The following is a 25,123-nucleotide window of genomic DNA, read 5'->3' as shown; positions in this document are numbered from 1 at the left end:
TCCATCAGGAAAAACACAAGAGAATACAGCAGAAAATTCCAACAGATTACAAAAATTTGCATAATTTAGATGAGAATATCTGCAAGCCATGAAAGAGTATCAAGAAATTTGCTACCTTTCCTTAGTTCATTACTAAGGTGAATCCATTTCCTCTAGCAGATTTAGTTATTGAGAAGTCCACATGTCAGATTAAGTATGAAAAGTTATCTGGGGTATTTTTTTAAAACAAGTTCATTCAAAAGCAGACTTTTAAGAAGTATGCAATAAATTTGAGAAAGACATTTCCATCACAAGATGCTTCATTTTCTAAGTTCAGCCTTTAAATTATTATATGGAATTGTTACAAGTCAGCAGTAGGTGGTTTATAAAATGTAATTTTATTTAATGTTACTTTGCTGTTACAGAGGGCATAACATTTTCACAAGGCTTTTTTGGGACTACAATCAATGATTAGCAACACACAATAGTGGTCCAAACTCTCTAACAATCACTGGACAAACTTGACACCTTCTCACATGTGCACAAACCTGCATGGAAAAGTACTAAATTTTATACTTGGACATGTGAACTTCAATTGGTTTTCCCATTCCAGTGTATTAAGAAATGACATGCACTTTAGTCTGCCAAAAAGCACTGCCTGTACTCCAGCAGTAACATGCTGCTTCTAATACATAGTAAAGTGAATACCAGAACTACAGAGGCAGGAGTGTAAGTGAACTTTTATTGGGAAGGGATATCAACTTAAACAGCAGCAACTGAAGATTAAGAGAAGCCCCTGTTTTTGAACACACAAGCTTCTGTATTACATGATACGGGAAGCAACTCAATTTGTGGTTTTCCAAACTTTAAATGCTCAACTTGATCTGGCCCAAAACTTCCATATTCCTACTGAAACAAGTACACAGTAGCATGTGAAAGTCAATTATGGAAAGGAAACCCTGCAGAGTAAGAAGGGAATGTGGAGAATTAAATGCTATGTGGAACACTCTTTAGTTGCAATTAACTACATTTTCATATCTTAATGTAATACAAAACACAGTCAACTGGCAGGAACTGGTTCAGATTTGTTTTTAAATACCAGGTACACTTTAGTCCGCTACATAAGTGTTTGGAAGTTACTTATGTTTATATGAAATGAAGCTATTAATACTTTTCTACAGCAGTAACCGCACACCAGGAAGGCCAGGACAAACACAAATCAAGGAATGGAGTTTTCCCAAAGCTGCAGTGTGAAAAGACTATAAATTGATTTCCATACACATGGATGGGTTTCTTTGCTATAGGAAATCCAAGTGGAGCTATAAGGAATGGAGACGTGTAAAAAGGTTTCTTGAGAAGGAAAGGGAGAATGATGCCCCACGTGCAGTTTAGTTTTCTGCACCTTCTGCAGCATCACATTCTTCTCCTGCGCTGTCTGATGTCCATAACTAGAAAGAAAAGAAGAACAGCGTCAGCTTTCAGAAGTGCAGCTTCAATTCCAAAAAGGGACAACTACTGACTGGAAGGAAGTGACAATGAATTAGACTGAAGGATGCCCACAAAGTACCAGTGCTCTAGCACTGCACAACCCTGGTTTCCAGTACTTGCTGGGAGAGAAGTAACTGGACAGAGCTCCGCATGCACAGGGCACAACGAGCTTTTCCTCTCAGGCAGAGCAGCCATGTTCTCAACGTCTCCAGCTCTTGTAATAACAGTGAGCTGTGCCATAGATCCCAGGCCATTCAACAGCCTCCACAGCAGCTCCACAGGCAACTTCCATTTCAAACGCAGTCTCAATCCTGCAAGTGTAGATTGCCACTTTGAAGCTAAGCACTTCACTCTGCTGACAACAGACACTTCTACTGAAGGACTATTGCAAAATAATAAATGTTGTTGTAATTTTAAATACAGTTATTACTCAGAGAGGATATTCCTTGAAAAACTGATACAGTTGCATATTTTAATACAACTTAATTGTTCCATAAGGCACTTTCCTCAAATGGTTTATTATTACAATAATATACTCAAACAAACTGATTTTATTCTTAGTACATTGAAATTTCAGAGCTTTTAAATGAAAATCAGAACAATGAATGAAGCAAGCTACACTGGATATACACCAGGAGAAATTTTAAAATTTGAGTAGGATTCCCTGACAGATCACAGATGTTTTCATTCCTGGTCCTAATCTTATACATTAGGTTGGGCTGAATGCCCCTTCTCCCCTCTACCATAAGGCCATCAGAGCCAACCAGGTTGTTATTCCAGATTACACAGCATGAAGCTGGATATCAATTTACACAACATTCAAATTAAGTTATGAAAAGGTATCATAGGTAAACAGCCCATCTTTGCCAGAGCAAAATAAAGGTTTTTTTCCATCACAAATTCAGTCTGAGCAAACACCTGGAGAACAGAACTAGATAGTACAGAAAAAAGCAACTTACTGTTAGGTTGTCTCTAAGCAACTGCATGATGAGAGTACTGTCTTTGTATGAATCTTCGTTCAGTGTATCAAGTTCTGCAATTGCCTCATCAAACGCCTGGAATAATTAAATCATCTTTAGCCTTGCTATTAATTGATCATTAAGCAAGCAGAAGCTAAACCTATCACAAAAGGTAGCTTAAAAAAAAAAGCAACATCAGAAGCTAATGACCTGCTCTACCTGAAACAAAACCATAAAAAAGGCATAATAAAACCTTGCCATGTTGCTGAAAATTTAAGTCGCGTTGTAAATACAGCCTGCTTGTACCCCTTCAATCCCACTAACAATATGAACTATGAAACCTGAAACTTTAAATAAATAAGATCATGTCCTTCACAAACTCTAGGAAGTAATAATTCATAGTTTTAAGCATAAATTCTCTTCTACTTTCTATGCAGGCATACTGGGGGAAAAAAAAAAGTGACTTACTGTCTTTGCCAGTGTGCAGGCAAGCTCAGGATTGTTGAGAATCTCATAATAAAATACAGAGAAGTTAAGAGCTAGACCCAAGCGAATTGGATGTGTTGGCTGCATCTCCTTCTTGCTGATATCAAATGCCTCCTGATAAGCTCCCTGTGAGTTTTCTATTGTTTCTGTAAAAGAATGAAAAACAAAATAGTTTGGGGTTTGTTTAAATTTTTTGAAGATATTCCTACCTAAATCACTCCATTAGTAGTAGACTCTACAGTGCTGCACGTACATCTGTTCTTAGGAAAACACTGCACTTATTTTAATCAAAGTAATGGTTTTACATCCATCTTAAATAGAGCTGCCACACTGACAAGACACAGGGAGCAAACTAAGCTTCTAGAGAGCAGAGGCATTCAAGAGAGATAAACACACAGAACCTGGTAAACACAACCATCTCCAGGACTACTTCAGTATTTACTGGCTTTTGATATATTAGTTGGGGTAGGGGGGGAAGCATTTGTGCATTACTTTTTCTACAGAACTCCTACTTCATTCCTTGCACAGGGTGGACATATTCATGGGAGTTATGTGGGCAGAGTAAAGAAAGCCCAATTTCTTGAGAAAGTTTGGAAGGGATGTACCACATGTTCCTGAAAAACTGAAGGTTTGCCTCCAAAAACTGCATGTAGATAGGTCAAGACAAAAATCCCCAATGTTGTGGCCAAAATAACTGGGATAAACACCACAGAGAAAAGAGGTTACCAGGAATGCTAGCTATGGTCTATTCCAGATTCACTTCTGATAGACAACCAAAGGGCCAAGAGCTGCCCTAAACATGCTGCAGAATGGAAGGAAACTGCAGGAAAAGAAAGGTCATTGTCAGAGCTCAAAATACAGCTCTGTGAGGGAGCTAGCTAGTACTGGCACTGCTCTAGCAAATGTTGGTAAAAAAGCTTGGTAAGTAAAATTTACTAAGTACTGGAAAGAGTCAAGACAGATTTCGATTTTCCAGTATTTACACAGTAATGAGTGCTAAAGCACTATCAATTTGTTCAGAACAGGTGAAAGAAGACAAAAAGCTAGCAAATCTAGGAGACAAATTAGCTTATAAGTACATAAAATATATTTGAAGCTGAGAAAATAAACAGATGCTTTCAGGTGGAACATCAAAAAAGCCTAAAGTCTTGCAGTTTTCCAGAAGCTACACAGAAAAGTCTGCGTGATGTGATACACATCAGCTGTAACTTCAGAGCTAAACCCCAGCAGGATCTGCTAACAAGGTTATATCAATCATTCTTGCACTGTATCCCCTATCAGTGTGTGTGGCATTTAACTGCAATCATTTTAGCCAAGAGAAGCCAGTATTTGTGTGCTTGGAAAGCTCAGATTTGTAGCTGTTGCTTGAGACAAAGTATAAATAAGATGATCTTTGTGAATGCCAAAGGCAAGTTTCTTTCTGCTACATTGGATTTGCTGCTGCTCTTTGAATCAGATTAAGGGTTAAGAATTTTTGAATACAACACATAAATGCAAAGACTTTTACCCTGTTTTGTATGTCTTCATCTTTCAATTTGAACACTCCTACAATAAGGGGAGACTAACAAAGCCTTAACTGAAGCAACAACCAGCCCTGTCCTCCCACTGTGCACTGCCATCAATTTCAGAGGGCCAACACTGTCACCCCCTGCCATGCCCAACCCCAGGGGACAGCACTGCAGCATCCACACGCTCCAGCAGTCTCTCCTTTGTGTCACAGCATTACTGCACAACTAATTTTAGTTTGCTATGTAGAAAGAGATCCTAGCTTAGGCCATACCAAGAATTTTTAACATGACAACACTATCTGGGTACCTTGCAGGACAGTTTTAATAATTAATTCAATACATCTGCTCAATACAGAGTTAAAATCTTCCCCAGAAGAGGTTCCTGAGGTATTTACAACTACCTATGCACTTGTTCTAACTCCTAGGAAAGGTCTACAGTCTCAGTATGAAGTAGCAGTTTCCAGGCCTCTCCTGCTGAATCCAAAAAGGCAAACTAAAATTTCAGGAATAGTAGTATTCCCATTAAAATACATTAAAATTCCCATTTTAGAGTACAGCTCACGCTTTTTGACCAAAGTATTGACCTAGTAATTTTGTGGCTTCTTTAGAAACACAGGTGACTTTAATGAAGTCTGCTTCACAGTGAAATGGTTAAAATTTATAGATCAACAGGACTCTACTATGGAGTACAAATTGTTACAGAGATTTGTTTGCTCTCCCCAACCAACTTAATTTTAGTAAAGAATTACAAACAAGCAACATTAAATATATTACCATGCCTTCACCTGCATTTCCCAGAAGATTTCAATAAGCATTACGGAACAACTATTCAGAAATTTAGGGCAGATGACAGGAATACCAGCTAAAATTCCCTGGCATACTTAAGGTCTAGTCAGTTTTACTCTGTCTGTACGAAAACTGGAGATTCCTGACTGAGACACAGCTAACTCATGTGAATTTGGAGTCTGTGCATTTCATTCCCTGGCCCCTCACTCATGGACCAGAGCTGTCAAAGACCCAAGGTACTTACGTTTTCTGTCATCACCACAGGCAACCTCAGCGAGGTATCGGAAATAGTCTCCCTTCATCTTCAGGTAGAATACCTTGCTCTCTGGATTAGTTGCATTAGCTATTAAGTATTTGTCCAAGAGCTCCTGAAACAACAACAAAACACACATTGAGATACTGCAAACACCACTGCAAATAAGTTCAAATTATTTATCTCCCAGTTTGGAAGGTCTCAAATGCTTGCTACAAGGCTAAATGGAGTTTTAAGGCATTTTAGACAGATGCACACTTATTTCAACAAAGTGAGTACAGGAACAAAACCAGAGACTACATTAAGGTGAACAGACAACTGGCCAATCAGACTGCAAGTTACAAGGAAACGTTTACTGGTGAACAGTTTCAGCACCAAGTTTAGTTTCATGATATACACTTCTCATTTCAAAAACATTTCAAATGAGTAAGCTTTTACCGGAAAAGCAAAACATAACACAGAAAGTTTCAAAGCTACTTTTTTTCTTTTTTTTTTTTTTCTTTTTGCATCAATTGTGTTTATTAGACTTGTGGTAAGGAATCTCCAGCCTACCTACCACAGGCAGTCCAGGATTCAAACCCATCCAGTCTGCAGCCAAGCTCAAACTCCACCAGCTCTTCACAAGGCTCTAAAGAACACCTGGCTCCAGCACAGCAGGGAGGCATCATTCATATCCCCTTGCCATTCCCAAAATGGAGACAGCTATACAGTGCTCTCCAGCACAGCCTGAGCTGCTGCAAACACCACTACCCCTGTCCACAGCTCCCCTACCTGATAACCAGTAGGACAAGGAAAGGTTTGAAAGCCTCCAGCAAGAGGAGGTAAGTCTCTTCAAGGCTGCAAGTCATCCTAAGACGGATGAAGAGGAGAAGAGGTACAGGACTTTCCCACAGAGAACAGGGTAAGCAGTAGGACAAGCAGCAGAGTAGCTTATGGCTTGACTTCGCCCCTGAACTCCAGAGATTTTACCAAACTCAGTACTACAACCACCCATGTTCTCCAGAGTTGACAAAAGATGCAAAGGAGTTCTGATACAATCGAGGAAACCCTGCAATACCCAGAGAAACTTCGCAGTAGGAATATAAATTATAAAGATCTGCGTTTACTTATTTGGAGAATAAACAGGTCATAAAAAGAGCAGAAAGTTTCCACAAAGCCTGCAGCTGGCTAGTTAGGATTTTTGTTACAGGAACATGTAGCCAAATTCATGAAGCAGCTACAAAGGAAATATTCACAGAACTGTTAACTTTCTGCATAAAAATCCTTAGCACTTTAACTGGCCACTGGAGCACTATAGTCAAAGCAAGCAAGTTTAAGACACAAACCTACTCCCTATGCATACCACCATACCATTATTACTTCCTTTAATGTTCAATGGAAACAGAGCTATCTAGTTCAAAGTGTTCACTCATTCCAAGTCCATTTTAAACTGACACTTGCGGTAGGGTACTTCCAATTGGGTTAAAAATGTATTTTTGCATCCAAACTGTATGTGTCCCATAGGTGGAACACTGCAGAGCCCAGACAAGCTCCCTCAGAGATCCCTACCAAGGCAAGAAGGAAAGTGCAGAGTCACACCAGCCCTTGATACCACCCTAGAGAACACAGCAGGATGGCAAGATGATACCAAGCCTGACATACCATTGCACTTACCAAATCAGTGACAGACTTTATAGGAGTTTCTGTAAGGATATAAAACTACTATCAAAGCCTAGACAGTGGCTATTTGGCAAAGGCTTAAGTGAGGAATCTGTGTAACAGTTTAACACAGTCCAGTATGCAGGGGCTTGAGCAAACATGGAAGAGTGCAGTTCAGTGGTGTTATGGAAAAGGCAGCAAAACCTTAGGTCTGTTTCAAAACAAGAGTTTTAGGCAAGGTAGTAGGTAGATGAGTAATACAACACTACATTAATAGTGCTATTGTGCATGAATCATTCCACATTAGAATGAGTTATTCCCACTCCACGTATTTCTGCAAAGAAAAAAACTTCACATTTTGGCTCCATGTCTTCCTGCTGCTTTTCTCCTATGAAAATGTCCACATCAGTCATAAAAGTACAACACTACACACACAAGTTTCAAAGCCCCAGTTACAGCAACGTGGTAACCTCAAGTCTAACCTAAGAGTTGGACTTTACAACAAACTGGCCATAATGATGAAACATGACACACAATACACCTATGGTTTAGAAAGGCTCCATAAATCTGTCATGTTTGAACAGAAGCCATCAGTCTCTAAAAGCCATCCTATGGTTGGGACTGCATTAAGTAGCAGAGATGTGATTTATCCATGTGCTCAGATAAACTGTGCCACAGTCTAAGGAGCACTGACCAGACAAGCAGTGAGGATACTGTATGACATTTTAAACCAGGTATTTCTCAAAACCGTGTCTTTGATTCATCTTTCAAATACTGAAATAAAACTTTCAAGATGTTACAACTATATCAACAAGGGAACAATTAGCATTTTCATTTATGCTTTCCAAAACATAGAAATTTACTGTATACTTAGCACATAAAAAGTATTACCCATTTTACCACAAAATTCTGTCTTTGGAGGCAGCTTTAGCATTACAGCTGATCTGGCTTGGCTACAGCTGAAAAATACTTAACCCCTGGAATCTAGTGCACACTAAAGAATGTTGGCAGGAAAGCTTCAGCGTGGCAAATTTAAGCTGAATCTGAAAGCTACATTCCTTAGAGCATCAGTGCCCATTTTTTCTTCCCCCCAGATGGGGCAGATCACACACTCCTTCCAGGAATATGGAAGGATTTTGCTGATCCAACCCTACTGCAAACAAGCAGCACTGGCCCATGTGTCAATGCATCCTTAAAATGCTGCCTTCATTACATTTATCTGATAATCAGTGGTTCTGTCCAAACTTCTGAGAAACTTACAGAAAAAAAGTGATACTGAGAATGAGATACAGTTTTTCAGACAGCAAAGAGTGGGTTATTTCCTAGGCACTTCTCAGATGGAGAAGCTGAGTAGCCCAGTAGCTCCCACCTCCAACTCATCCTGAGGGCCTCCTAATCCTTACATAACACAAGTAAGGAAGAGACCTGTACCTTTTCCTTCAGCTAGGGTGGAACATCCTCAACCTGGACTTTACAAATTCAGTTTTGGGTTATTTTAATAGCCTTAAATGGAACAAGATATCATTTATGAATCATGAAAGTTAGAACAGAATCCAAACAGACTTTGAGTGGAGCTAATTATTTATCAGGCCAGATGTTAATCTTTCAAATCAATAATGCATTCAGTGTACTTTGTGAGCCATTCATCTCCGGATATCATTATCATCATCATTTCTTGGAAGGCATCTTACCCTCTGTCTCTCAGAAAAAATGTTGGTGGGGTAGTGAGAGCAGACAGCATAGTAAGCAAGATTATTTACTTTACACTGTTCTGAGCCCGTAGTAGCCAGGAACTCACGATTTCCAGCATTTGTTTTCCCATCTTTTCTCACTTGGACTATTTTACCTTTCCAGCAGACAGAAATTAGCCAGGAATCCTTATTTTAAACATCAGCTGATATCAAGTAAAATAACCACAGGCAGGCAAAGCAATGAAGCAGACGACAGAGAGCCTCAGTTTCTGTGACTTTGCCTAGAGAGAAACAAGAACTGCAAGATGTATGATTCTGGGATGAAGTAAGGCAATACAGTAGACTGCCATCCATGCTCACATACAGTGAATGTGCCCATCCCTTTTATGTATTAAAATACAGCTGCCACCATCACTTAAGAACTGCAGCTCTTCCCATCACCTTCTAAACCAAGCCTTGAAAAACCAGCAATTATATGCTCTGCAACACAAAACACGCCTCAGAAGCTGCATGAAAGCCACACCATGTCAGAGCTGCTGATCTGCTCAGATGGGAGGTGACTCCCAGAACCAGGAGCAGTATGAAGATGCAGGAATCAAAGCTCTATCCTCAGACCAGACCCTCTGTGTCCCACTGCAGTTGCATTACAATAGGTTTGCAGTGACAGTCTATGGCTGGTAGCTGCTGCTTGCCCCACACTGACTTACTATGCTCAAGTGCCTGCTGGTCCTCCTAGAGCATGACAAGATTTCCCACTCCACTCCTCCTAAGTGTTGCTCATCCATCTCAATTTATTTCTACCTTCACACTCTGCAAACACTTTTGTCATCCTAACAGCATCATATTCTCATCTCTGATACTCTTTCCCCCTCCCCTGGAACAGGTCTGCAGCTTCCTGAAGAAGCCATGGAGAGCAGGCTGGGAGCCTGGCAGCTAGGTACTTCTTCCCCCTGAAAGGTGAATGTTTTTTCTTTCTCTCTCTATTGGCAAACACTCTACATGCCAAATTAAAGTTAGATTTCAACTGCCTTTTTGGATCCTTCTCCAGTCTACTCTTGTTCTTTCCCAACTACGTAAGTACTCTTTCAGTCCCATTTCCCCTCTAAGTAGGCTCAAGGGTTGAACACGTGATACTCCCTGACCACTGCAATTAACCTGAGCCAGAAATACTAAGTCAGTATATCTGCTCCAATCACTTTCCCATTTTTTCAGCTTTATGAAAAGCAATCCCTGAAAGAGTGTCAGCCATACCTTTACCTGAAGCTATGTTTGATACAGACAAAGCAGCTCCCTGAAGACAGAGCTCCTTAATAATTATTTGTGGTGTGTGCATCCAGCCAACCTCTCCTTATAATACACACTGGCACACCTCCTCTGCAAATCATGTTCATTCCACTCCACATATGCTGTTACCTCTTTTCAGGGCAACACCTCCTTGAAAAAGCTGACATCAAAACACAAAGTCCTATCACTCTCTCCCCATCTAAGCCTATTTTAAAAAGCAAGACTGATTGAGACATTAAGTTCAACCACAGTGTGCATTAAATACTTTCTATACAGTTTAACCACAGGGTAGGTTCAAGTGGCAAAAAAATACCACTGCTACCTGACCTGTGCTGTTCTCTTCTTCCCACATATCCAGCTATAAAGAAATCTCAAAAAAAGAGATGAATTTGGAAAAAACCACAAAACATTGTGAATACCAAACTGACCTTTTTGCTTCCTTCAGCAGTTGTGCCATTTAGAACTGGATTTCAGTAAGAGTAGCAAATACATGTGTGTAAGTCTCCTCATATATTCCAATACTACTTGCTAGTGAATATATTATTCACACTTATCCATTCAATACCAGAGGATGAACATGAACCATGTCAGCTCCAGAGATTATCTACTCATCACAACTAGTCTGAGGCCAATTTTCAAGCATGCTAAAGACACCACATGCCTGGTATCCACAGGAGTTTTCAATGTGGTAAACTCAAGTAGAACATTTACAATGTCACCATCACTCAGATGTCAACACCTATGACATGTTCAGGTCACATCACCAGCACCAAGTTATTTAATGTTATGCTATTAAAAGACTGATCTACATTGTCATTTGCATTTTTTACTGAGTAGTTTATCACTAATTTTGCTCCACTAGAAGGAAAGAAAGTCAATCTAAAAGCAGCTATCAGAAACAGTAATGCTCTCCAGAAGTTTGTCCTGTAAATTAAGCTGCTCCACAGTATTTAGCAAAGAGTATGTCAATGTTCTAAACATGGAATTTTCTGAATTAAGTGAATGCTAGATAAAGTTTGATTTTTAAAGTCAGACTGTTTCAGCAATATCCTTGAGCCTAAATATATCTTACTTCAAGTTGTTTAAAATACCTTATTTCAGCACCATCTCCATCATCTGGGAATGTAATTTTAAAGGCTATTTTTAAATGTGAACATCCTAACAGTTTGTGTGAAGTAACTGGTATTTGCAGTTTATAGTAATTTAAAACAATGTCCTTCACCTGGCTTGAACTCATATGACACAAAAAGCATCCAGGAAAAAAAGAAAATCCTAGAGTAATAATTTTTTGACAGAAGAACAAACTAATAAATATCAATGCTTATAATATTAAACAATATTCCTCCTCACTGCATAATGGGAAAAGTTCAATTATATAGGAAAAAAAAAAAGAAACAAAGTTGAACTTCTACTCAGCAGCTCTTAGCTGTACAAGAGTTCTTGGACCTGTCATCATTCCACAGAGTGCCAATTTTTCACAGGTTTTACAGGAACTAGACTGAGTTTTATTGTTGTTTCCTAGATGTTTGTTTTCTGAACTGACACTGAATGTTCTCTATTTTGAGCTTTAAGTGCTTCTGGGTTTTTTGTTTTGCTTTGTTTAATAAGGAGTGCAGAAGCTCACCAGGAGAACAAATGTTACCTGGGTAACGGCAAGCAACTGATTACTTAATGTTGTACCACACACTAATTGGCCAAATCCCACAGAACCTAAAGTCACCTGCAAATGAAGAAACTGCTTCAAAATAAACCTATTTTTAGACAAGGCTCCTTAAAAAGAATGCACCAGCACAGAGCACACGTCAACACTTCTTTTAGTAAAGTAACTCACCACCCTGAAACACGAATTCAACATCAGAGTCCCATCTACATCAGCAGCCTGCACCTCACAGGAACACCATGAAGTGTGTGAGGCTACATAAATTCAGCCAGGATTGCAGTGTGCAAAATGTTTGGAAAAATTATTCGGTCTCAAGTATTTCTGATGGTCCATCCAGACCCAATATGAGAAACAAAGACCTAGAAGTAGCACAGGGAGAAGTAGTTTCCACACTAACTGCAGTCAAAAAGCAAAGCTAAAGTTGGTGAGGCAGCTTAGACCAATATAATCACCTATTATAACTTAAATGTGAATTTAAACACATCAAATCCAAAATCTGACAGCACAGATGATTGGTGTGGGCTCAGACCTTTCAATAAGGCTCTACTCACAAATGACTGCCTGTTTTAATAGTCTAGCTGAGTGGTATTTAAGACTTCTTGACTATTTCAAGTACAATCAGTCATTCCAAAGTCCACAGTATGACTCACTGAAACCTAGATGTTTTTTAACGTTCAGCAGTTGTTTTCTTGACAGGAAAGGGAGAGTCCCCTGCTGCAACATTAAGATCACTTTACTTTCAATAGTGTAATACAGCAGAACTGAGTTCTTCATCCTTCAGGATTCAAGCTCTATGCATCAACTCCTTTTGGGAGAACATTAAGTGATTTTCATACAGACCTTTCCAAACTAACAGTGTTTTCAGTTTATGTATTGGGGAAAATATGTGTGCACCTTTCCAGTAATGGCATGGCCTTAAGATGACCTGACAAAGCACTAGTGAAAGCAGAGACAAATGTACCTGACATGAAAATGGAGAGGGTGACCTAATTCATCTTTTCCACTTGGTTCCATGTCTTTGTCTATATAATTTTAAAAACTGGCAGCCAATACTTAGGATTGGCCCTGAATGAAGTATCTGCAATCCCACTTAACAAATGCAGTGGAAGCCTGAGCTGCAGCATGTCTGCCCACACTATTCCCACCTGGGGTTGAGATTAAATTAATCTGGAATTTACACTCACTGCTTATACTTCTCATGTTAGAAAGTTCTGTGGTCCCTAGAGAACTATGTAAGCCAGGAACTAGAAGTGTAGGGAAATACAAGTTCTCCTTTCTATAGATTTTCAGACAAAATGAATAATCCAGTGAAAGTCAGAGAATTATTTAAGCTTTTATGGAAGAGCCTAAAGGTTTCCAGGTTTTCCCCCCTCAAATGTAGAAAATGAATATATTTTGGAAAAAGTAATTAGTCTTTTCAAAAATTTTAGATGTTTGATGAATTAATGGCTTTACAACACAGCAAGAGTTTTCAGGAAAAATTCCTTGGTATCTGACATATTTATCTCAAATTGATTCTAACATTCTTCCATGACTGTGTTTTACATATTTCTAATTCCTTAAAATACTTCCAAGTGCTCTTCTTTTAGAAACACAAATTTTGGACATGAAATCATTTTCTTCAGAATCCTGGCCATCTAAAAGCTGCTTTCAGCATCTATTTGTGACATTGCATAATATGAAGAATAAAAAAAAAAATCTATATTTTTATTTAAAAATATTTCTGTGCTCTTCAGCTACAGAAGCCAAAAGGCAAGATTAAATGACTGACTGAGGTATATCTAGACTAATAGCACTCAAGAGGAACAAAAGCACACTGGAGTTATGTGGTCTAAATGTACATTGCCCTTACCCAAAAACTCATTTTGACTTGCTTTAGTTTTCTTCTCTCTTTGGGAGCCCTTGACCAGAGGCTTGTGATCACTGAAACTCAAAATGGTAACACAACAGATGCACTTTCTTCTCATTGCATAGTGTAGCTTGGAAGAGTCTTTTGGTTCATCCAACTTTATCTCAAAGGAAACCCAGCAATATGTTATTTCACTCAGTCTATTAGGAGTGTGCCAGTAATTTGTTATTCCCCAAATGAAATAACCTACAACAGTGAAGTCTAACCTTAGGTGAGAAAAACTGAAGTCAACATTTCAGATAACCTGGTTACAACAACATCTCCCAGAAAGTGAGCTGTGACTCTTTGCTAAGGTCCTGCTACCTACTTTTATTAAAAACAATTTCTCCTTACAAGAATTTTGCAAAATGTATTCAAGTTCAGAACAAAACTTCCTGAAGAACTTTTATCCAGGAATGATGTGGCTGTCAGTCAGGTAAGAGTGTACAGAGCTTATTTAGAGAAGTTATTATTAAAGCAAATGAAAATTCTTCTATTTTCAGAGGTGAACACAATTTCTGTATCAGGCTAGTTCACTGAATGGATCATATAAATTAAAGAAGAGAACAAAAAGTAATAGAATAAGGAATAAACCTTTATCAATATTAGAAACTGGTAAATCAAACCCTTGATTACTTTAACAAATCAAGAGAAAGCTACAAGAAAAATCATAGCTAATTCAGGACTTCCAGTTCTTAGATCTTGACATTTGATGCTTTGGTGGGTGCACAGACCACAAGACGTGAAACTCAGCACTGAAACTGTTTTGCTGCCTCTCTTAAGTGCCTAGTTCACACAAACCAGGCACTGTTAGATACTCAGATACTGGATGGATTAGCAAATGACAAGCTTACAAATCAGCTGTAGTGTTCTGATGTTGGTTCCAGCTTTCTGGGATGCAGAAAGGATGAGGAGAAACTTGTAAACACCCCTCCAATAAACTTGGTGGAGCTATACTGAGTGTCATAAATGCAGTGCTCTGTAAGAATAGTTATTACTTACCTGTTTGTGACAAAACTGGCTTCAAGTTTAATGGCAGTAAGAAAGCACAACCACAAGTAACATCCAGGGTCACCTTGTTCTCAAAGGCCAAGAGCATAACTGATTAATCAAGTGTACACCTTCACCTACCAAACTTACAAAGTCTATCCACACACTTCTACCAGCCCTTCCTCTGCTGTTCTTCTCAACACCTTCCTCTGAAAATTGAGCATTCCCCATAACTGAAACCAGAATACCAAGCTGCAGTGTCTGTACAGAAACTGGTACAATCTATTCCTACTGGTGTAAACAACCCCGGTTTGTGCAATGATAAAGAATCAAGTGTAATAACCTTCTAACTCAAGTGTGTTCTTTCCTCAAGTTCTCTCTCTCTCTCACAGTCTTCTGTGTTTTATTTCAAAAAGGCACCTACCACATTAGTATCCAAGGTAGTAGAAATGACTGTGAGACAATTGTCTAGCAAGTAAACATGACAGTGATTTCCAAACTCTGTTAAAATCTTCACCGCATTAGCAGAAAAACAGAATTTGTAGTTTTGTTGTACAGTTTGGCCTAGTAAGCACATCCTACTGTCTCACTGCCACCAAAGCAGTAAATGTTCCCCAAGAAATTTAATAATTCTAGACAGTATTCAGCTGCAGGGGGAGGAGGCAGCAAGCAATGACTGTATGGGATGGAAGATTCAGCTACCATCACAATTCCCTGAACTATTTTTAGCTGGACTCATTAACAGTTCACAGTCTGTTCAAGAACCTTGGTGCATTCTAGGCTTTGTTTCTGCAAGAATCAGTCCCTTCTCAGAAAGGATTAAATTTTCTTTGCACAAGACTGAGGCTTTCACCAGTAGATTCTTCTGAAAGATGACAGAGAAGGTAAGAGAAGGTTTATGAATAAGTTCAGATCTAAGTTTCAGGCATATTACACTAAAAAAACCCTAAAGCATTAAGTTCCACAATTCTTACCACAAACATGTTGACGGTTGCTAGAAGTTGCGCTAAGAACACAAAGGAAAAATTCTCTCTCTCCACAAATTACTTTACACAAAAAAAGATTATTTATTGCAAATTCACTCAATTTCATTCAATTCACATTCACTCCACAATTCTGGGTTTGCCAAGAACTAACATTCCCAACCTGACTTTCATGAAGCAGCCTTTCTTCTTAGTCAGTCACTTAAGAATAGCAGTTGCTTTAACTTACAAAAGGTTAAAAGATAATACTCGAGACACGGTCCCAACAACGACTGGGACAACTAACTCAAGTCCAAATGTAATATTAAATTATTAGCATGCCTGACCTTCAAAATGAAATTGCATCCTACACAGTTCCCTGTATCAGAAAACTGTATGTAATACCTTTCTACTGGGTTTCACATCTACACCACACATTTCTGTACATATTCTGTCTGTTCCCTGACAATAGGAACACAGACACATAGAATTCACAAGATATGAAACTTTGATAAATTGTTTACACAGCAGCATGAAGCTGATACCTCCTGGATCTGACACATTTCTGCATGTGCAGTAAAAAACCCAAAGATTTCACTTTTTGTAGGCCAAAGGTAGCAGCAGGGAAGAAACAAGGCTATAGTCAAAGTTACCCACCATCAGACATCAGATATTTTAGCTGACATGAGGAATCTATTTGGTACTGCAAAAAAATTGCCAACTTCACTTTCAATGGACCTCTGAACTTGTGCTGTTGAAACAAACTGTGCTAAACATTACCTTCTAGCATGGGGATTTTTGTTCTACTCATTTTAAGTTACTAACTTTAGAACTAGATTTACAAAATGGATAATAATCAGAAGTGGACAGATTTTTTAGTCGTTTTTATTAGCTTTTATTGTTCCTTAATTATGTGAAGCAGCAGTAGGAATAGAATTGCAACCTTGGCAGGGAGGGAGGGAGGGAGGGAGGAAGGAAGGAAAGCAGAGCTGGCAAGAGCAACCCATCAATACATGCTTTCAACAATTAACAGTGCAATCCCTTAGAAGATCAAAGCATCCTATCAGCCTTTACACAGTAAAAATACAGACAATACACACCTTACAGCTCAAAACTATTTCACTGCAGGCACTGCCACAGGGTGGCAAGAAGAATCAACAGCATAAGTAATGCTACTGCTCCTTCATTTCTAGAAGTTCACAATGCCGTCCTTCACTTCTAGAGGAACAACCCAACATGGGCCTGACAATACAATGTAAAAATGTTTACAGAGGACACTATGAAAACAGATGTTGGGAAACAACTGAAAAGCCTCAGGTATGCAACTTTTCTACACAACATTTTAAAATAATATTAAAAAAACCACTTTAATGTTTCATCTACAGACAGGAGAAGTAACCATCAAGACAGTTGTTTCAAGCCCTAATGATTTTGCATCTTCATCAAGATTTAAACTGTGGGCAAACAGTTACCAAGTCTCATCTCTATTACCTCAAGAAGAACTCCAACACATCAAGACCTAGAAACTGAATGTATGCAAACACGTGCAAAAACCCTCAAGCTGCAAGTGGACAGTGCTTCCAGGCAAGGGCTGCTGCCTTCCCTCCCTTTATGTTACTGCTCTCTAAATGCAACACAAGTTACAGCCATGCAAAAGGACCACGGCTCTCAGAAAACCCACCAGTTTAATCTGCTTCCCAGAAAAGCTCCAATTCAAAAGTTAACTTAAAAAAAAAAACCTATTGTCACTGAACAGCGGATTGTGCATATAATTAAGCAGACATTACCCTGTACAATATACTGTACATTCCATCTTTGAAGTTTCCCACATCATTTCACTAATTAAAATTGCTTCTGCATCCACCCCTTTTACATTACCTTGAAGCAGTCTTGAAATCACTCAAGAGAAAGAAGCATGAACTTTGTGCTCAAAGTATAAGAAACAACATAGTGCAACTTTATCTTGAAAAAAAAATAAGTTGATAACCTGTTTCTTTATTCAAGAAGAGTTTCAAGAACAGTTTTAACTATGAGTCATAAGGGATGATTCAACATTAATCCTCTACATTACCAAAGAATTAATCAATCAATACAGAGAGTTCAGCAAAACGTCCTAGTGTACCTTTCAAATACAACATTTGTACAAGTCGTTTGACAGCCAAACCGCTTCTCCATTAAAGAGCTACTCCCATCTGAAAGACCAGTCATAAAATTAACAGTTAAAAAGCATTCAGATCATGCCTACTTGCAAGACAGGCAGTTAAAGAATGACAGTTAAATAATCAGTAAAAGCTTTGTTTTTATGTATATATATATCTTAACATAATTTTGAATGTTTGTATTCTAGCGGTGATTAAATTTAAGTTCTTTAACAAACCATCTAAAAAAATGCCTTACTTAACAGGCTTGGGACATTTTTTGCAGGAAAAAAGTAATTATAGATTCCATGTCCCTGACATTTTAACAGAAAAATTAGCAGTATTTTTAATGCTAGCACAAGTATTTCTAAATTTAAGATTTAGAAATATGCCATGCCAGTAGTTAAAATAAAAAAACTTTTGAAAAAACTGTTAGTAGTATGACTAACAGCAGTCACACTCCACCCAACACACCCACCCTTGCTAAATCCAAATACTCCAGATGACAAGCAACCTTTCCATACTACTTGCCAGCAGTTGTTACAGTTTAGCTGCCTTCATAGAATTAAAAAAGGATCTCTGAGATTCAGCTGAAGAGACCTGAAAAAGCTACAAGCCGTTACCATAGTACTAGTACAGAAGAAATTATCATTCAAAGGAGGAGCCAAAACCATTGCGTGGCTCGGCTTTAGGAAACCCATCCTTTGTAACGCCTGCTCCCTGTGAATTCCAATCTCTCACATGCTGACTCATGGATCATAGGAGTGGTAGATGGAGGAGGAAAGGGAGGAAATCAGAAGAGAGCAGAACTGCACATGGCCCTCAAAGGAAGAATAAAAAAAGGAAGGCTTGCAGTAGATAGCCAACATCTCCTTCTACCAAAGGAAGGCACATCTTTTCAGCAGGTCAGGACAGGAAAAGCATGCTCAGCTGCAGGTTTTGGTCTTCACTACTTCCTGCAGCCTTTCATGCCGGAAGAGGAGAGTTGCCAAGAGGCCATTGCTGAGAACAGAGGAAGACTAGAGTGCATTAAAAAGCTCATCTAGCACAGGAAGAGCCTGCTTTCCCCACACCAGAGATCTGCACTAGCACGGCTACCAGAACACCTGCTGGCCACCATCAGATGGGGTGGAGTAACTTCAGCAGACACTGCATGAAGCGGTTCACTGCCCCTCCCTACGGAAACACAAGTTCCTTGTCAAAATGGTACAGTATGAGATTTTATGCATCACCTTCTCCAAGGCACCAGATTTGGTAAAATTACAGAAGGAGATTAAGAAGTCTGAAGAGTGAGCTTTATATGGAGGGCCCAAAAAGTTAGGTCTGAAGTGGGGCACTGAGTAGAGAAGAGAAAGAAGAGTGACTCAAATGCTGGCACTTCACACAGGGTTCTAGTGAAACTCTTGTCACAGGAAGTAGGAATCCTACAGAAGACCCATCATTTTCACAAAGGTGAAAGTTTCACAATTTCAATACACCTGTAACTAGAGAAACAATTTTGCACTTTTGGAAGGCATGGGCTCTTAAATGTGTTAAGGAATTAACTGATTCATAAAGCTAATACGAAAATTATTTTCAAGAAAAGATAACTCACTTTGATTTAGAAAGAACAAACCTAGGTGGCAGCATACAAGGAAGCATACAGGTATTTTCAGCACAATCCAAAGAAGCAATCCCTTGTACGTGAGCCAGAACACATAATCAAGAAGAAAAATCAGTAACTTTCAAAACACTCACCTTTAAATTCATGTTTCTTAAACCAATCTAGGATAAATCTACCTCAAAATTGCTTATTTCCTTATAGACGTGCTTCCTCCTGTTCTCAGATTAGCAATACTAGACACCAAAAAAAAAAAAAAAGGTAACTAGGAGGAGCAAATCAACCACTGAAGATGATCTGCCACAGAATTACTACTGCATTATGCACATGCAGTTTCTTGCAGATACAACTTCCTGTAGAAATTGTAGAACAGGGTCCAGGAGCCTCCACATTGCTGACACACATCTCTTGAGCTCCCACTACAGCTTTCCTATTAAAAGCATCTGGAATTCCACTGTTCCACAGAAATGTACTTCTGGGCTTTGATGCATACTTAGGGTGCCATTCCAGTCTTTATAATTTAGTTTTACATTGCTCCATAATTACTGCAAATTAATCTTAAAAATACCCTGAAAAGTCAGCCTGCATCTACCAAAGCCAATTTCTATATGTCTCCTTCCCACCTTCAATACAGATGTCTAAGTTTGTAACGTCAAATTTATGCTAAAAATGTTCCTCAAAATGTCTCTTGAAGACCCCTCAAGAGTATTTTTCTTCATGAGGAAGCAAACAAAATGCACACATGGTTTCAACGTTTTTAGCAAGTTATTAGCTGATCTGAATAAAGGGGTTTTCATATTTTCAGCTTATCTTATGAATAGGCAAGTTTACTAGCCACAGCACAGAGGCTAAATTCCCTGTATCTCTGCAACTACCTGGTGAAATACTGTACACGGATCCACCTAAAAATGTACCTCACAGACACCCAAAATTAACTATCTCAAATACTTCTACACATATAATGCCAATAGCACTGAGGAGTTGATCCTCCTCATTGACCCGTGTAAGGATTACAGAAGTTTCTGTACCGACTTTACCTACCCCAGCACAACACTGCATGCATCCCCCAGCCAAGTTCCCAGTGCTTCCCCCAGTCCAGCAGCACACTTTAAACACTGCATTTCTTTGCCCTAAACAAAATACAAGGAAAAAAACCACTTACCAGCACCGTGGTGCAGATGGACCTGAGCTCAGACTCCACCTTCTCCCGATAGTCCTTGATAAGCTGCATCTTCTTGTCACTGGTGTCTGTCTTCTGCTCGATGCTGGAGATGACCCTCCAGGCCGAGCGCCGCCCCCCCACCACGTTCTTGTAGGCCACGGAGAGCAGGTTGCGCTCCTCGTTGGACAGCTCGGCGCCCTGCTCCGTTACCGCCTTCATGCAGGTGGCCATGTCATCGTAGCGCTCGGCTTGCTCAGCCAGCTTGGCTTTCTGGATCAACTCGGTCTTATCCATGGTGGCTGGCACTGGGACAAGAGCAGTGGAGTAGCAGAAGCAGAAGAAGCTGGAGATGTCACACTATCAACACGAGAATGCACCTCAAAACCTGACAGAAAGAAGACAGTAACCATGATGCCCGAACAAACAGCACCGAACACGATCCTACAACACCCACTGCAAGCCAGCTAAAAACGAGAATTACTGTGAGCCTTGCCTTCCCTTCGCCATCCCCAGTGCTTCTCCTGGAGAGACGGACTGCAACATCCCGCCCTTCCATGCAAGGCTACGGGGACTCGTCCCAAGGGTCCACCCCTCGGGAAACCACGACCTAGAAACCCAGCCGGAGAAGTCACGCTCGGACGGTGCTAGCCAAAGGACGGCAGCCTGGCGCCCAAGCAGTGGAAATAGCTGGTTTTCCATCAGAAAAAAGTCATCACGCCGCCTTTTCTTCGTGCCCTACGTGAGCATATTGATAAGCCCTCGTAACAGGGACGCGTATAGGGATTCCTGGTTACCACCCAGCCTGGGGCCCAAGCCCAAATCCCTGCCCTCCGTACGCTACCAGCCCTGCGGGCGAGCTCCAGAGGCAGGCGGGCATGAATGCCGGGACTGGCGGGAAAAATACATAATAAAAGCAGCAAGACGAGCTCGGCCCCGGAGAACGCGGCAGGGGTTAAAGCCCTCCAGGACCCGCCTCCCTGGGGGCGAGCGAGGCCAGGGCGGGGGCCCCGGGCGCTCCATCTCCCCGCGGCGGGGCGCGCCGGACCCGGGCCTCCCGTCTGCCGCCGATCCAGCCCGCGGCGCGGCGGGGAGCGCGGCGGCTCCCGGTACTCGGCAGCGGCTGCGGTCTCCTGGAAGGGCGGGAGGCGCGGGGGCGGCCGACGGAGTCCCCGTGGCGACGGGGCGGGAAGAGGAAGCGGCGGCGGGTGCGAAATGGCGGCGCTGGCTGCACCTCCCGCTCCCCGGGGCCGCCGAGCTCTCCACGCCGCAATCACAAAATGGAGGACGCGGCGGGAGGAGGCAGCGGAGCGGGAAGCATCTCGCCGCCGGCCGCGGCCCCGCGCTCACCTGGGTCCGCCGGGCTGTGGGGCCGGGCCGCACCCGGTCGGCGCCGCGCTCGGGGCTGTGGCGGAGAGAAAGAGCCGCTCCCGTCTCGGCCGAGCCAGCGCTGAAGGGCGTTGGCGCGCGCACCGACCCGCTGCGCGGCCCGCGCCCACGCGGCCAATCGCGGCCCGGCCTGCCCGCCCGGCCCCGCCCCCCCGCGCACGGCCGGCCAATCGTAAAGGAGCGCGCCGCCGCGGGGGCGAGCGCGGGCAGGGCGCGAGCTCGGCCGGGCCCGTGGGCTGCGGCTGGGGCCACGGGGTTTCCTCCAATGAGATCCAGGGTGGAGTGACGTCACTGTCGCCATGGTGACGCCGCTACAACCCCCCCCCCCCCCCCACCTCCTCCCCCCGCCCTCTCCTTCGCCGCCCCCCCCTCCCGCCCGGCACCCGGGAACGGGACCGGGAACGGGAAGGGGACCAGGACCAGGGATGGGGAGGCGGCGGGAGGGGGAGCCCGGGGCTCCCTGTAGGAGGGCCCGGCCGAGGCGGTGTCCGAGCCGGCGGCGGGGCGGGAGCGGGGGGCCGAGGTGGTGCTCTCGCCCGCAGCACGGCGGCCGTTCCGCCCGCGGGCGGCCGCGCCCTCAGGCCGCTGCTCTCCGCAGCGCCGGCGGGCGGGAGCTCCCGGAGGAGCGGGCGGCGAGCCCGGCCCTGCCCGGCCCTGCCCGGCTGGCCCCGCGGCAGCTCGGGCGGGCAGGGCCGGGAGCCGCCGTGTGCGCCTCGGGATGGGCCGGACCGAGTCCGGGTGCTGCCGCCGCCGCGGCGCGGTCCAGGACAGGCACTGCCGGGTTCGTGTTCCCGGAGCCCCGCGCGGGTGAAGACAGCATTTCCCATAAGCAACTATCAGTGTATTTGTTTGTCTTCATCCTCCTGATCTCGCCTTAATCCTCTAGAGAGATGTGTGTCATCTATGACATACAACTGTAGTGTGTTAGCCACCCGTGGGTGGATAAAGGTGAGGCACGTATGTAGGTCCAAACCCAAGTGGATGCGTGACTTGTGTATATTCTCGCTGCCTGAGCCTCAGGATGTGGTAAAGACACGGTGGGTTTGTGTTATTGGTCTTCCCTGACAAAATCAGGTCAAATGCATTTGGTGTATGAGGGCTCACGCGAGGTCAGGTTCTCCAGTGTCTGCAGGATCAGGTCTGTGCCTGAAGTGATGAGATTTCTCACCTTTGCTTGCAGCATCACCAAATATAGTCACACTGCGGAACTTCAGCATCCAGATGGGATGATGAATTCTCTGAATCAACCTCAGGATGTTATTGTATCAACTCATAAAGCTCTTGGTCTGTGTTTGGACTAGGACTGGGACTATGCATGTGGAAATTTTAGCTATGCTGTGAACAACACACTTTTATTTGTCATTTGAGTTTGGGAAACATTGCTTTATTAAAAATATTGACCTCTCGATAGCAACCTCTTCAAATTTATTGAAACTCAGAAACTGCTCTGAATCTCCCTCAGAAGTTAACTTTTGGTAACTTACTACAGTTTTAGGATGCCCATTTATTCTTCCTTGTTTGTAAGATATGTATTAGTCCCTAATAATTATCTTCATTTACTTGAAATAAAGACCAGAATTCACCAGTTGTGTAACAAAGCCTTTTTTATTAACACCATGTCTCCATCAACTAACCATTCCACCTATAAGGCACAAGTGAGTATGTTTTTTGAGGAAGGACAGCTGACATGATTGAAGCTATTTCCTTCACTGATTCATCTCAGAAAAGGGGAAGATATTAAGAATTACTCTCATACCATTTAGTTCCTGTGTCTCTCCCACCTATTGAGAGGCTGCATTAAGAAATACAGAACCGAGTTAGGAGTTGGGAAGTGCTGGGCAGGGCAGTTTGTGTGCACAGAGCAGTGTGATGGATGCAGACTGAGCTCCACGCGTGATGCAGAATCTGATGTATGTGTGCAGAGCAGTTGTGTGTCTGCCTTCAAATCCTCTCTGTGCTCCTTGCTTTTGAGGTTTGGGTCTTGTGGGCTTACATGCCATAACACTGGTCAGTAATACCAATTTTAATCACATAGCCATAAGCTTATTTTCCCAGAAGAACCCTATTGCTGAGTAGGAATATTGTCCTTTAGGGAGCTTTTCTGAGAGGGGACTTGAAGAGTTTGTTGTGTTTAGATTAGAAAAATGAATGTTAAGAGGAGATTTGATGTTGTCTCAAAAGAAGAATAAATGGCATGGATGTAGAATTGTTTAAATGAAAGATATGTATGTAAAATGGATATAAATGAATTTCGAGTGTGAATTAGAAGATTTGGAATTTTCAGAGCAGTGAGGCCATGAGACAGTTTCCCTGTGCTGAGGGCAAAAAGCCCTTCCGCTTAGAAAGCAGAGCCTGACGAGTTTGCAAAAGTGTTTGTGTGATGCAGTTGCCTAGAATAGCAGGAGGGTAAGCTCCAGAAGCTTTACAATTCTGTGTTTCTTTTATTGATGATTCCATATTCTTGTACATGCTTAGTCCATGCATACTTCAATGTACAGTTTACTGCATAGCATTATCCTTTATTGAATAAAAAAACCCTTAATTTCCTATAGAGCATTTCAAGACTGCTGTAATATCATTAATGACTTTACCCTTGTCACCACTATGAAATGGTTGACAGTTTTTTGTCTTGTTTGCAGGAAATTAAAAATATCAACACTTCTGGTTATCTATGTGAAGAAATGTAAGACCTTAAGTTCCCAAGTGGTAAATACTGTATCAAAGACCTGCATTTCCAGGGTGGTAAAAGCTTTATGCTACTTTGCATGTACAGAAAGTCCACCTCCCACTGACTTCAGATGCACCTACTCACATTCAGCATCTTAGCAGCTCACACTACAAATTACTCAATTGGGGTGTGGGAGAAAAGTGAGGAATACATATAATGCAAATTCCTCAGACTTACATGTGATCTTTACAACAGAGTTAGAAGACAGTTTTCTAGAGCCTCTGTTATTTGCTATAAGACTCTTACTGCTTTTTCCCAGTAGAACCAGCCCCCTTCATCAGATGTTTTCCATCTCTACATCAAATGAGATTGAGATGGTACAGGCAGGAGCTTCCTTCCTACTGTCTGTACAACAGGTACACAGCAGGTCAAAGTGGCATCTCACAAAACAAACATATAGCACTGTGAATGAAAGTAAACACACAAAGAACCCCTAAAAGCAGACTTCTGTCATGGGATTCACCCAGACTACACTGAACAATAGTATGAGTGTGCTCTTTGGATATGCAGCATGCTCCTGAACTATCCAAAATAGTC

General features: G+C 41.8%; 1 protein-coding gene across 1 annotated transcript; it reads right to left on the bottom strand.

Annotated features, from left to right (window-relative positions):
• Positions 1-358: 358 nt before the first annotated feature.
• YWHAQ (tyrosine 3-monooxygenase/tryptophan 5-monooxygenase activation protein theta) lies at positions 359-21,980 on the bottom strand. The gene is made up of 6 exons (XM_079298143.1): positions 21,820-21,980; positions 20,473-20,857; positions 5,451-5,574; positions 2,895-3,058; positions 2,427-2,522; positions 359-1,427 (listed from the first exon to the last, which is right to left on the bottom strand). The coding sequence occupies exons 2-6, from the start codon at positions 20,764-20,766 to the stop codon at positions 1,368-1,370; spliced, it is 738 nt and encodes a 245-aa protein (XP_079154269.1). The 5' UTR covers positions 20,767-20,857; positions 21,820-21,980; the 3' UTR covers positions 359-1,367.
• Positions 21,981-25,123: the final 3,143 nt, after the last annotated feature.

Source organism: Erithacus rubecula (assembly GCF_903797595.1).
Source record: "Erithacus rubecula genome assembly, chromosome: 2".
NCBI classification, from domain to species: domain Eukaryota; kingdom Metazoa; phylum Chordata; class Aves; order Passeriformes; family Muscicapidae; genus Erithacus; species Erithacus rubecula.
The sequence above is the reverse complement of the archived record's forward strand: the minus strand, read 5'-3'. Positions and strand labels throughout refer to the sequence as shown.